General features: G+C 37.0%; 1 protein-coding gene across 1 annotated transcript; it reads right to left on the minus strand.

The window, feature by feature from the left end:
- Positions 1 to 12493: 12493 nt before the first annotated feature.
- LOC106770164 lies at positions 12494 to 13090 on the minus strand. The gene has a single exon (XM_014655986.1). The coding sequence runs from the start codon at positions 13088 to 13090 to the stop codon at positions 12494 to 12496; it is 597 nt and encodes a 198-aa protein (XP_014511472.1).
- Between the last annotated feature and the right edge of the window lie 1405 nt (positions 13091 to 14495).

Here is a 14495-nt window from a genome sequence, read left to right on the forward strand (position 1 = left end):
TATTTCGTTTTCCTCTCCCTTTGCTGCTGTTCTTCTAGGTTTCATTTGCATTTTATTTGGTTGGATGGTAAAAATGGAGTTCTATGTGAGTTTTGGGTTGAATAGAGCTTAACTTGATGTGTGGGTGTTGTGGTTTGGGCTCTTTCTTCTTGAATTTCGTTTTTCATGTTTGAAGCAAGGATGGAACCAGATTTTGGGGTTGTTATTGTGGCTGGACATACCTGGACTTGATGGCTAAGATATTATTTTCGTTTTTGCAAAGAAAATTGAAGAAATGGAAGATTTGGTTGGGTTGAATAAGTAGTAGTGTGGGTTTATTGTTCTTGAATGGTGTTGCAACTTGAAATGGGGTTCCTTGGAGTGTGTTCACGGTTTTGGAGGTGGGAAGAAATATTTTGAAAGTTTGGTTGTTGAAGAAAAACGAAAATGGAGTGGAGAAGGAAGAGAGAAGGTGTAATTAATTTTTTACCCGATTTGGCCAAGCACAAATGGAGCTACTTTTGACTAAGGGAACATTTCCTCTTTAAGTTTTGTCCTAAAGCTTGTTTAATTACCCCTTTGTTTTGCATTAATTTGCATTGTAGGATTAGTTGTTTTTAATTTCTTTAATTTAGTGTTGCATTTAATTTAATTTAACTGTGCTTAGATATTTGTTTAGTTTAGTATTTGGTTTAGCATTTTCACTCTCTGGACTCGATTTTAAAATAATAACTACAACCACACCAGAGGTCCAAATGCTACGTTTTATATGTCACATGAAAGATATTTGAATCTATTTTCCAAAAAAAAAAACCTCATCTCATTTAGAGCTCTGTAGAAAAAGTTATGGGGAAAACATTGAGCAAAGGTCAGAGTTGTCTAGTTCCAGCGTGAAATTACTGTTTTCTGTATTTTCGTATTTACTGTAGCAGTTTCGTTTTTACTGTTTTAATTTCATCTTCATGCATGGTGAAATGTGTTGTTGCATTTAACTTCATTTTAATTTTTCCGCATCCACAAACAACACCTTCAAACCCCCCCCCCCCACTGTGTTAGACCTGGTTTTGAACCGTAGTTGGTCCTTGTGAGACGACCTAGGAGTCACTTCCTAGCTATACTGCATTCTTAATATGCAATTAAATTTGTATGGGCCGCGACACCCATCAACTATCCACACTGAATATACACCACTTCCAATAGGAGCACAAGTGAGATTCACGAACAAGAAGTGGCTTGTTATTAAGATTCGGGAAGATGGCAAGTTGGAAATTAGGATACCATTCACAAAAGCCATAAAGAAAGTGGATAGAAAGCAACTGATGAGTTGGGTTGATGAAGATCCCAACCGGGATGGAATGAATTGATTTTATCTAAATCCCACTTTGTATAAACAATTGTAGTTTTAGGGTATTTGATTTTTATTGAATTTTTGAACACTTTTTGGGTATTTTTATCTAAATCTTTTATGTATCTACTGAAGGATACAAGGTAAGTACACCTACTGAAGGGTGTTGGAAGGATAAGCACTTACTGAAGAGTGCTAAACAGGTTTTGGTCAGGCTTGTGACGTTAAACAAGCGCTACCTGGGAGGCAACCCAGTTGTTTCTTTTGTTTTTAGTCCTGTGATTAAGTGCATTACAAGTTAATGATTGCATCTGAGAGGGGAAAGGCATATATTTGAAAATTGAAGGTTGAAATTGAGTGCTAAAAGGAAAGATTAATCAAAAGAAAGCAAAAGAAGAAGAAGTGAAATTAGGCACAGACCGTTGAGCGGTCAATTTTACCGCTGAGCGGTTGCGGCGCTGAGGGTCTCGGTTTTGATTAAAAGCTGAGCGGTTTTTCAAATTTTCCACTTTGAAACCCTTCTTTGCTTTTCGCCTGAGCGGTCTCCCTAGGCCCTAACACTCTCCTTTCACTTTAAAAGAGCCTTTTAGAGAGATTTCCTCACTTTCTCTTCACCCACTCACCAAAAATTAAATTTTCTACCATTGCTTTGATAAGTTTTGGGGATTTTGTTTGAGAAATTGCATTGGAGAGGACATTCATCAGTTAAGCAATTTTTCTGCAAGCATTCACAATCTTCACTCAAGTAAGTATGTAAATTCATGTTTAGGGTTTCTAATTTGGGGATTTGATGATGAACATGCTTAGGAACATGATAAATTAGGGCTTTTGATTTCTATGCATGAATTGATAAAATAGGAACTGTTTGAACCATTGCATTATTGTGATATGGATTGATGAAATTAGCAAAAGAGTGGAGATTAGGATCATTTAGGAAAGGACTTTGAAAAACCCTAGCCGTCACCGTTGAGCGGTCAATTTTTGGCGCTGAGCGGTCTATTTTGGGGCTGAGCGGTGGCCCAGATTGAGGCAAACCGCTTGGGCGATCTGCAGCTCTTTTGCCTAAATGTTGAAATTTTTGGATGTTTGAGTATTGAGGAGCCCTATTTTTCCTAAAAGAGTTGTATGATCTGATGATGCACTAACCTCTAATGATGTTTCTGTGAATATTGTTGGTTGAATTTGATTTATGCAGGAATGTCTACCTCAAGAAGAGTTAAGACAATGGGCAACAAAAGGAAGGAACCAGAGTGACCTAGGAGCTACTATTCTTCAAGGTTCCTTTCAAGGAAGCATGAAGAACATTTTGCTATAGTCCAGGAGAGGCGATTGCTGATGGATAGAAAAGTCATGTACATCCCTGACTTGGCTCTAGAGTTTTGTTTGGAGATTGAAAGGCGAGGATCAGAGAGACTGACAACTTATCCAGCACCAGCCAGTATTGATTTGGTGAAGGAGTTCTATGACAACGCCTTGTGATGGATGGGTTGTCGCTACCCATACAAATTTGATTGCATAATAAGAATGCAATATAGACTAGCAAGTGAGCCCTAGGTCGTCTCTCAAGGACCAAATGTGGTTCGAGTCTTAGGTCTAACATGAAGGTGGGGGGGTTTTGTGAAAGGTTTGCGTGGTGAATGCGGAAATTAAAACTGAAAATTAAATTCAACTGAATATAATTGAAAGCATTAAAGTAAATAAAAACACTGGAACAACTCATTCAATGTCAAGGTGTGTGAACAGTAACATAAATTGAAAATGCAACAAATAAACTAAAGAGCTAAAAAGATAATTCATCACTAAAACTATAAATTAAAAACACTTAAAACATGAAAATAAAATAAAATGAGTAAAGCTGAATTCAATTCCAAGTAATTAATATTTAAGATTCTCAATGCAAGCATTAAACACAGTAAGCTAAAAACTAAGCAACCAAAACTAAATTAAATCAACCCAAATATGCACCCAATTTAAATCACCACGTGTTTGGCTCCTACGAAGTCAAGCGTGTCTGCTGCTAGATGGCCCATGTGCAAGCTAAATCAAATTACCTTATGCTATTTCATTCAATCAATGCAATAGTGCTCTCAAAATTAGCGTAACAGTGACCACCAAAAGGTAATTTAGCTTCTAGTTTTTTTTCTCTAAAAGAAAGCAAAAGAAAGTTGATGGGTTAACCACTAGACATGACCATGCTGCTGAAACTTCAATAAAAGAAAAATGCATGAAACTGAAAATGAAAAAAGGGGCAACATCCATTCTTGCATCAACGTAAACAATTATAAAAAGCTCATTCATTCATCTTCTCCAAAATAAATTATCAACCAAGAAAAAGAAAGGAAAGTATATTGATTCCTACTGGACATCACCGTCCATTGCTCCTCAATCCCCAAAAAATTCTCCTAAGAATGAAAAACACTCCTCGTCCCTACCGTGACAGCACACCCCTTAAGTTGAGGCTGCTGCTTTTCTCTAAGTACCAACTACATGACCTAGTGTCTCTTTTCCTTGCTGGACCATTGTCCCTTTTTGCTGGCCCAACTGTTCTTTTTTTTTTTTTCTATGCACACCGTGAGAGCCCAAAGTCCGTTCCAGCAGAGAGAATTAAATGACAACAACTCACCTTTTGCCTTTTATTTTCCAAGCCAAATAAAAAGACCAGCTGCAACATTTAATTACCTAAGGACCGTGGCTACACCTCCAAGTATCTAATATTATATTTCCAACAATTTTTTGGTAGTTGTTTGTAACTCCCCAATGTTGCCATCAAACTAAATTCTTGAGCAATGTTGCTGTTGGGCCGTTTCCTTCACGTGCAACCCAAGTTGCAAACTGTTTTGTTTTCTTTTTAACGCCTGATGCTCCCTATTTGTTGCTGCAGCTACTGGTCCGTGAAGAGGAATGAGCCGTCTCCAATTCTTCAAGCACCAAATGAGTCAGCTGGAATTTGCTGGACACATCTCATATGGGCCGTGAGGAATGTAGCTTCTAAACGCACCACCTCCTTGCTTGATTTCCAATTTGCTAATGGACCCATTTCTCTAAATGCCCCACAATTTTACAATCTGGGCCGTGACCATGCTTCCATAATTAAATTCATCCTTCATTGCACCGCCTAGAGAAAAAACGTTAAAATGAGGGCCCCCTCAAATGTGTGTCTCGGCTGCTCTTCTAAGAGGCCGTGTATGCCTCCAAAAAAATGTGAGAGTGTTCGCTGCACCTCTTTTTCTTCTTCCAGCCGTCACCCCCTTTTACCTAACAACACCTCCTAGCAATTGAAAATAACAGCGTGTGCTTCTAAAGTTATGCACCGTCTAGCCCCTTTCTTTTTTTTTCATGGGCCGTGTGCTACTTTCCAAATGCTAGTAAAAAAAAAAACTCTTCTAAAAGGAATCAACCTTCCTTAATCCCACTACACTCTTCTCCTCTTTCATTTTAGCTTAGAACAAAATTGATGTGGCATTTTTCTTTGTATCCAAATATTATCCAAAAACTTCCCTACAAATAATAATGTAAATAATTAGCCTCAAATAATTCAAATTAATTAAAATAAGAATTTCTAGTCAAATTGAGCACAATTAGTGAAAATGGGGAAATACTGGACATTTAAGCACAATTCCCTGATTAATTCTAGCACAATAAACTAAGTGAAGTCAAGAAAATATTGACTCATCACCTTGCCGAGAGGAGAAGTGTCCGCAGGGAGGTACATCAACTATGTACATGGGCATTTGATCAGCTATGATCTTGACACCATCAACGCTTTTCTAGGGACTGAGTGGCCAGGAGAGCAGTGCAGGTATACTGCTATACTGGGGGAGGCCAGGTATTATGTCGACATTGAGCGAGTAATGTGTATCCCTGGGCGGCACTTTCAGAGAAACCCTAATGGAGCACCGGTGAACATCCTTAGGGCATATTTAACTCCCCTAGCCAAATACTGGATGGCATTTACTCATGCCAACATCCAGCCATGCTCTCATGTTTCCGACATCACTTTACATCGGATCCTGGTTATTTACTATATGCTGAGGCAGATGGATGTGAACATTGGTAAGATCATTACCAGTGAGATTTTGAGCTGCGCCAACACCATGAGCAACAGGACACCATTGAGACATCCGTCCCTAATCAAATATTTGTGCCAGCAAGCAGGAGTGGACACTTCAGTTCCACCATTTGAGAGACAGTGGAGAGCTATTGATGCCTCCTATTTTCATTAGTATTGTAGAGGTGACGAGCTAGTCGGAGCAGGCCCTAGGAGACGTCCTAGGAGGGCAGCAGTGCAACAGGAGGATGAGCCTATAGATGCACCAGCACAGCAGCCTGAGCCCTTCCAGATGAGAGACATGTACATGTCTATGATGGAGGTGAGGATGGAGTCCCTTTGCAGAGGGCAGGTGGCCACTGCCGAGATGACCATAGGACTTTATGACCAGCCACCAATGCACAGGTGGACTATAGACGAGTTCTGCAGTGTGATGAGTAAGTGATTCATGATTGTGATTTTGATGCTAAGCAGGATTCATGTGAGAAGTGAGAAAGCATGATTATGTGACGTATTGAGCTTCAAAGTTTTATTGTTTTGTGCACTGTTTACAAGGAATCATGAATGGTATTGACTTAATCTTGATAATTGATTGAATTGCATGTGTTTGTCATATGATCAAGGCCATGCTTGGAAAACCCTTACTTAGCCAAATTTTTACCCAAAGAATTTTAAATGATATACCCTTTTTGAACCTTGGCCTTAAACAGTATGAAAACCCTTGTTTGAATTGATTTAACTTGAGTTAGGGTTGAGAATAATTATATGTGTTGAAATTGTTCAAGTTTGGGGTTGAATGGGGAAAGTGAAAGGTAAAAGAAAAAGAAAAGCATTGAGTCCCAAAGAATGAAAAAGAAAAATGCATGTGAAAGAAAAGAAAAAGAAGAAAAGAGAAAAGCATGTAAAGTGAACTCAATGTAAAATGAAAAAAGGGAAAAAGTTGGGAATGAGTGAGATTGGTTAAAAAGAGAGTATGCTTGAACTTTGAATAATGATTTAAACTCTCTCAACTCAAGGATTTTGTATTCCAGAAAAACAAATTTTTCTTGATAGCCCAACCACAATACAAGCATTGGAAAAAGTCCTTGTGATGACATTTGCATGTGAAGATTTTGATTGTTTTAGATGAATGAAAATATTGTTTGATGTGACATGTGAACAGTAGAGAGTAGAGTGACCTCCTAAACACTTGAGTGATTGAGTAAAGCACTTGCTTGGTGAGAATTGTTAAATCCATGTTTACATCTATGTTTAGTTGATTGATCATTCAAGAACAAAACATCTGTTGGGAAAAGTTGATTATGTCAACTAAGATGGATTGAAAGCATACATGCATCTTTGTAGGATTCCACTAAAATTTGAAGTGTATAATAACTTATCATGAGAAAAAGGAGTTTTGAAAAGTGTGAATTATTTGATGAAAAAGTGGAAAAGCCAAGTTTTGTCTTGTTTGCTTGAGGACAAACAAAGTTCTAAGTTTGGGGTTGTGATAACGGTCTAAAAACCGTTATTTTCATACTTAAATTTGATATTAAAACACACTCTTTATGGCCTAGAATGAGCTTTAAATCAAGAAAAACACTTAGTTATGTCTTGTGAGAGTGAAAAGTTGGTTTTAGAGATATTATGCTTGTTTTGTAGGGTTTTAAGGTGAATTGAAGATGGAAGTGAAGTAAGGTGGACTTAGACCCATGAAAGAAGGAGAAAAATGATGAAAAGCGGCAGAATGGATCGCTGAGCGCCAAAATGGACCGCTAAGCGCTTAGAGCGATTAGAGGGAAACCGTTGAGCTGTGAATTTAGGCGCCTGGGTGGTTGTCTGTTTTTTTTAACTAGATTCTATAAATCTTTCTGTAATCTATCTGTTATCTTTTTGGGCTTATATATAGCCCCAGTGCGAATTAGAAGGGTATTCTTTTGGCAGAGAGAAACGTCCAGAGCTATTCCAAACACCTTGGAGGAGGTTCCTTGGATGCTTAGGCTCCAATCAACCAAGTTTAGTGTTATTTCTTCAATTCTTTCATCATATTTCGTCTAGATTCACCATGACTATGGTGAACTAAACCCTTTGTTGTTGGGGAACAATGTAATCTTTTGAAACTCTCATATANTCAAATTCTTATTTATTTCATATGCTTGTCATATACTTGTTTATCAATTGTTGGGTTCTCATTTATGCTCAAAGCTTTTATTGTTTAACTCATTCAGTAAAAGATGTTTGTCTTTATCGATATGGGGACGTACGGTAATGTCATGAACTGGTGAGAAATTCCTTGATTATGCCAATATCGCCTAGGGATAGGGGTAGGTCGGTCAATTGTATTTGCTTCCGATCGCATTGCATTATTGGTTACTAAGGGAGGCTAGGGATAGCAAGCCAGTAATTTATAATAGGCTCTTTTCACCAAGGGATTGGGTTAAGGGTAAACTAGAAAGTTTGCACGACAATTAGATAAGTAAGTGAAGTAAATAAGAAGAGAAGATATATGAGAGTGGATAAGATGAAATTGTAAACCTCAACAACACCATTCATCCATAGTTTCTCAAAACCAATTGAATCAACTACATTGCATGTTTATTTTTGTTCTTTGCACATAACCACCAAATTTATTCTTCTCTCAAGTCTTACAAGATTTGTTTACATGAAAGTTAAGGCCTAAGACCCCTTTGGAAAAATGATACTCGGACTTACCCGATTATATTACTTGATAACGATCTAGTACACTTGTCAGGGACTTAACACTCCCAATTTCTGAAAGTACCTTCTGGGAATGAATGCAACCATGCTTTAGCGTTTCCTCCAAGAGATAAAGGAAACAAGTTGAGTTTGACCCTGTCATCAGAAACTCCGTTCATCTTGAAGGTATTGCAGATTTCACTAAAAGTAGTCAAATGATCATAGGGATTCTCATTTGACAACCCGTGAAATTGGTTGCTCTGTACTAGCTGGATGAGTGCAGGGTTTATCACCATGATTGTTGCATTATCTGCTGGCATGGCTATACTTTTGAACTGCAAAGGACCCACAGCGTTTGATGCATCCACCAGTGTGTGTCTTGGAGGAGGTTGGTCTGCCATCTCCTCTATGTCCTGTGCAAAAGTCTCTATTGAAGATTGCAAAAGTCTTTCAGGAGAGGGAAAATTTTCACATGAAAGCACTTTTAAAGAAAAATAAAACAAAATTAAACAATAATTACAAGCAAGTCAAATTTCAGTCAATTTACACTACTTGAAAAGTTAAACCTCGAGCCCCCGGCAACGGCGCCAAAAACTTGTTAACACCCTAGCAAGTGTACCAGATCGTTTCAAGTAATATAATTGGTAAACCCAATATCGTTCTTCCCAAAGAACTCGAAGGCCTTATCGTTCGTGCAAATTGAAATCGTAAGACATGTAAAGAAAAATTAATTGTTTTGAATGCAAGAAACAACAAGTAAACATGCAAATGCAATTGATTCAATTGATGAGAAAAAGACTATATATGAATGGAGTTGTTCGGGTTTACAATTTCATCTTTCCACTCTCTCTTATCTACTACTATTATTTGATTCGCTTTGTTATCTAATTGTCATGCAAACTTTCTTAGTCTACTCTTAACTCGACCCCTCGGAGAAAAGAGCCTATTACTAATTACTGGCTTGCTATCCCTAGCCTCCCCTAGTAATTAATAATGCATGATAAACGGAAGCAAAAACAACTGATCGTCCTACCCCCCTATCCATAGGTGGTATTACTTAATCAAGGAATTTCCCACCAGTTCATGACAGTACCGTACGTTCCTGTGTCAATAAAGACGAACAAAAATTATCGTGTGAGTTAAACGATAAAAGCATTAAGCGTAGATGAGAAACCCAACAATTGATAATCAAAGAATACAACAAGCATATAAATATATAAGAGTTTCAATAAAAGAGAGTTTCAAAAGATTACATTGTTCCCCAACAACAAAAGGGTTTAGTTCACCATTGTCATGGTGAAACTAGATGAAAAATGATGGAAGAATAGAAAAGCAAACCCTACATTGGATAAAAAGGAGCCTAAGCATCCAAGAGATCTTCTCCAAGGAGTGAAAATTAGGTCTGGCCGCCCCTTCTGTCAAAAGAATGCATCTGAAGTCGCACTAGGGCTATTTATAGCTGAGGAGTGTCACAAAATTTAGGCCCAAGCCCAACAGACAACCGCCTGGCGTCGCACTTTGGCATCCGGCGGTTTCCCTATACTCGTGCAACCACCCGACGGTGAGTTGCACCGCCCGACGGTTTGCTTCTAATCGCAAAACCGCCCAGCTTCCCTGCCTAGGCGCCAGACAGTGGCTTCTTCTCGCATTTGGCCGCCCAGCGTTGGAGTTTGGCACTGGGCAGTGCCTAGACTCTTCTTTTCTTCATGTTTCTTCTTCTTTCTTGAGTCTAAGACCTTCCACCTTCAATCCCATTCTTTATTTTCATCAAAAGCGCTGCAAAATAATGCAAAACAAGCATAATATCTCTAAAAACAACTTTTGACTCTCAATCGACTCAACTTACGTGTTTTGCATGATTTTAAGCTCATTCTAAGCCTTAAAGGGTGTATTTTGATCTCAAATGAAGCATGAAAATAACTGTTTTTCAACTGTTATCAATCATACATTGGGATTTTGTGTTTTTTATTGTAGATTGGTGATTCTAAGTGCAAAATCACAATTTAGGAGGAATTGATGTCTAAGAGGAAGAGAAGAAACCAGAGAGTTCCACGATCTAGCTGTGGACAATTCCACGACCTGTGGATTTTGCTCCAATATGCAGATGCAAAACGGAGAGTTCCACAACTGGGTTGTGAAAGTTTGCACAATCTGTGGATTTAGCTCGAGAAAGCAGAAGGCAAAACAAAGAGTTTCACAAGTGAGTTGTGGTTACCACAACCTGTGGAATTACGTCAGGAATTGCAGAATTGGAAGCAGAAAGGAGCACATGCAGATATTGATTTTTCCATGAGCTGTGAAATTTTCCATAGGAGTTACTAATCTCTTTTATGACATGGATTTAAAGAGATTAAAATTAAATAGAAATTGAGGGAAGTTACTTAGAGGGAGTAAATACTTTCCTAAAAAAAAGGGAATTGATGCAAAATCATAGGAGGATTTATAGAAGAGGATTTTGAAAATGTAATTGGATATATATATATATATATATATATATATATATATATGGGATGTAAAACATAAAAAAGGGGAGGAGGTACCAGGACGAAAATCAACTTTCACGGCTTCAACACTTCTTCTTCTTCGTTTGGTTTGTTTTTAAATTTTACATTATGCAGAACTAAATTTCTTTTTGTTAGAGGACTGATGTAGTACTTTGGATTATAATTTCTGAACCTTTTTCAATTGATGTTTAGTTAATTTTAATTATCCTAGTGTTTTGTTTATGTTTTAATGTTTATTCTATGAGCAGTTTCACAATTGGGAGATTGTGGATTGTTTGCAATTATAAATAAAACAGATTAGATGCTGTCACAATTGGGAAATTCGGCACAACTAATTAGTTTGCAATTGAGATAATAATTGTTCTTCATGATTTTATTGAATTTTGTAACTGACCTAAGGGATTGGGGGTTAGAATTCAATGGATATGTTTGCCTGTCTAAGGAATTAGGGGTAAACAAGTTCTTAATAAACTCAAGTGGATAATTATAATTCACACATCAATTGAAAAGGGTAGGAATTTATATGAAAAGGTATGAAATCAATTCTCTAACGTTGTTTATCCTATTTGAATTTCCATTACTTGTTTATGTTCATCATTCTACTTGATATTTTTTGTTGCTCAAAATTATGTAAATTAGTAATCTAGTACTCAACTCATTCAATCCCTGAGGATGATATTTTATTACTACAATAACGATTGGTACACTTGCCAAACGTTCATCAAAGAACATTGGTTTTTCTGGATCACATAATCTTTGAGTTAAGAGAGTTATTTGAAAATTTATCATTCAAGCAAAAACTCTCTTTAAACAACCAATCTCACTCATTCCCAACATTCCCCTTTTTGCATTGAGTTTATCTTTCTTTTATTCTATCTTTCTTTCATGCTTTGCTCAACACATTAGCTCAATGCTTATCTTTTCTTTTTCAACTTTCCCAACAACCCCAAACTTGAACCTTTATCAATACCATACAATAATTCTCAACTTAACTCAAGGTAAAGATTTTCAAAAAGGGTTTTCACATCCTGTTTAAGGCTTAGGTTCAAAAAGGGTAGAACATATTGTGCTCTTTTTAATTGGGATGAAAATTTATGCATTGACTAAGAAAGGGCTAAATCAAAAATGGCCTTGATCATATGACATAAGCAAGCAAATCATTCAATCATAGAAACCTGGGAAAATTCATTCATGCTTTTTCAAAGTAATAACAATTCATTCAACAAAAACTCTGGAGTTTAAAACCTCACATATGCTAATTTCAAGTTCCAATACATGGATACACATCTTGCCTAGTATCACAATCACAATCATATCATCATGCATATGTTCATACATATTGTGAACCACCACCTATATATAGCATCTCATATATCATCTCAACATCAATCAATATAAAAGCATCATCAAGCACACTCATCAAATCATCATCAACCCATTGCATCAAATATATGTTTTAAACCAAGTACACCAACAATTATTCTAAAAGCATAAGCTAATAAAGCATAAATTAAAAAGATAGGTTTAGAAAACTGGGTTGCCTCCCAGTAAGCACTTCTTTAACGTCACTAGCTTGACCCACCAAGCTCAATCTAGATCTTTAACGTTCATGCTCTTCTTTCCTTCATAACACCGACAAAATCTCAGTAATTTTCTGGCCACCAACTTCACTTTCCTAGAATAAGGAGCTTCAATCTCAAGAGTCATTTTTTCTTTAATATTCTTGACAACCCATAACCTGTTTTTGAATTTCACCAGTGTGCCAGGTTTAGGTTTATTACTCTTCACATCAGGGTGTTGGTGAACCAATTTTTCTTCCTTCTCTTCTTCCTCTCCTTCCTCTTTTGTAGAGAAACAATTAATCCTATTCTTGATTGACTTGACAGCTTTATCTGGTAGACTAGTCACTGATAGAACTTCATCTGATGTTTTAAGACTAGTCTACTTCTCTTGAATTGGTTGTGCATCTTCAAAGACATTAAAAGTTACCTCTCTTTCTTGATCCTTCAATGTTAGCAATATATCATCTACATGAATGACAACCTTGGTTGTCTTCATGAATGGTCGTCCAAGAATGACCGGTATCTCTTCATTTTCGTCCATCTTCATCACTACAAAGCCCACTGGAAATTTGACTTTATCAATTCTCACCACCACGTCTTCAATCACACCATACGGATGCTTGATGGACCTATCTGCCATTTGCAAGATTGCTTTTGTAGGTTTGACCTCCAGACCACCAATCTTCTTAAGCATAGATAAGGGCATAAGATTGATACTATCTCCTAAGTCAACTAGAGCCTTCCCTATATCATAATTCCGAATGGTGCGAGGGATGGTGAAACTCCCCAAATCTTTGAATTTGAGAGAAAGCGTCTTCTGTAATATGGCACTGCAATTACCCTGTACTTCAATTGTTTCCTCGTCTAGATACTTCTTCTTTTTGAGGAATTTCTTCATGTGCTTCGCATAAGCAGGAACTTGCTCCAGTGCTTCGGTCAAAGGCATAGTAATCTCCAATTGCTTGAAGATCTCCATGAAACGTCCATATTGCTTCTCTTTTTCAATCTTTGAAAAGCTTTTCGGATTTGGAAGGGGTTTGTTTCTCTGATGAGTCGATATTTTATTGATTTCACTTAGTTTATTGTGCTAGAATTAATCAGGGAATTGTGCTTAATTGTCCGGTATTTTCCCGTTTTTCCTAATCATGCTTAATTTGACCGGAAATTCTAATTTTAATTAATTTGAATTTTCTGAGCTAATTATTTGCATTATTATTTTCAGGGAAAATTTTGGAAACACAATTTGGGGCATTTGGAGGACACCAAATAATTCAAGACTCTTGTCATAGACATTTCAAATTTAATTATTTTGAAACTTAGTAGTCTAGATAGTTTTTAATTAAACTTGTAAACATTGGGCCAATCTTTGGCAAAATAGTTTGGGCCCAAATAGGAACATGACATGGCACCTAGGGTTTTGCAAAGAGAGTGGACCCCATCCTATTTTTGAGACACATGGTCCTAGGGATCACAAAAAGGAGGGGCCGTCATTTTTTTATTGGGAGAAGGCTTGCTTTGGAAAGATAGATAAAAAGGGTGCTGGAACGTCTAGTTGTTACGTTCATTTTGCTGAAGAAAGATTTTTTTTTTTATGCTTTGAATCATGTTCACGGTATGGGATATTGGTTGAACGAAGGAGAATTTTTTTTTTCTCTTCTCTTTTATGGTGCAGCGTTTTCTTTCTATTTTTATTGCAAAAGCAATTTTTCTTTTCCTATTATTGAAGTAGTGCTGAAGCAAAGTGTGTCCTCATGTTGGCAGAAATTTTTTTCTTCTAAAAAGGTGCTGGAACGTTTTCTGGTTAGTAGCTAGGAGGTCACGTTTTTTTTTTTTTCTTGATGGGTTAAATGGAACAAGCACATTTTCCTTTTCTTTTTATTTTGTTCAATATGCTGGAACATTTTATTTTTAGCTTTCATTGTTGTAGGGGTGTAGAATGTGACGGCTCATGATGAGTTTTTAAGCAGCACATTCATTTTAATCTTTAGAAGAGTGTGCATTTAATTGGCTAGATGGTGGTGTGACGGCTGCTAGAAGGGTAGTAGCATTTTTCTTTGTTTTTAGGAATTTAGAAATACATTAGGTGGGAGTCTAGGATGAGACGTGCAAGCTGCTGAGTTTTAACAATTAATTTGTTTTCAAGAAGTGGCAAAGTGAGGTGATTTATTGAGTTGGAGATGTCACGGGAATGTGACAAATTTCAGATTGGAATTTAAAGGGGAGAAAAGTGGATACAGGGTGCTCCAAGAAGTTTTTTTATTTGTTTCTTCTTCACGCTTCAACCCATGAAGTATATTTTAATTTTATAAAATTTAATGCATTCAGTAAGTACTTTAATTTGTTGAATTCCGTGATAAATGTGCTGCAGCAGTTTGATATTC

The sequence above is a fragment of the Vigna radiata genome, chromosome 8 (assembly GCF_000741045.1).
Source record: "Vigna radiata var. radiata cultivar VC1973A chromosome 8, Vradiata_ver6, whole genome shotgun sequence".
NCBI lineage: Eukaryota > Viridiplantae > Streptophyta > Magnoliopsida > Fabales > Fabaceae > Vigna > Vigna radiata.

Bases quoted from the DNA above. Each gene is read 5' to 3' on its own strand.
- LOC106770164 (XM_014655986.1), bottom strand. From the start codon at position 13,090: ATGGAGATCTTCAAGCAATTGGAGATTACTATGCCTTTGACCGAAGCA.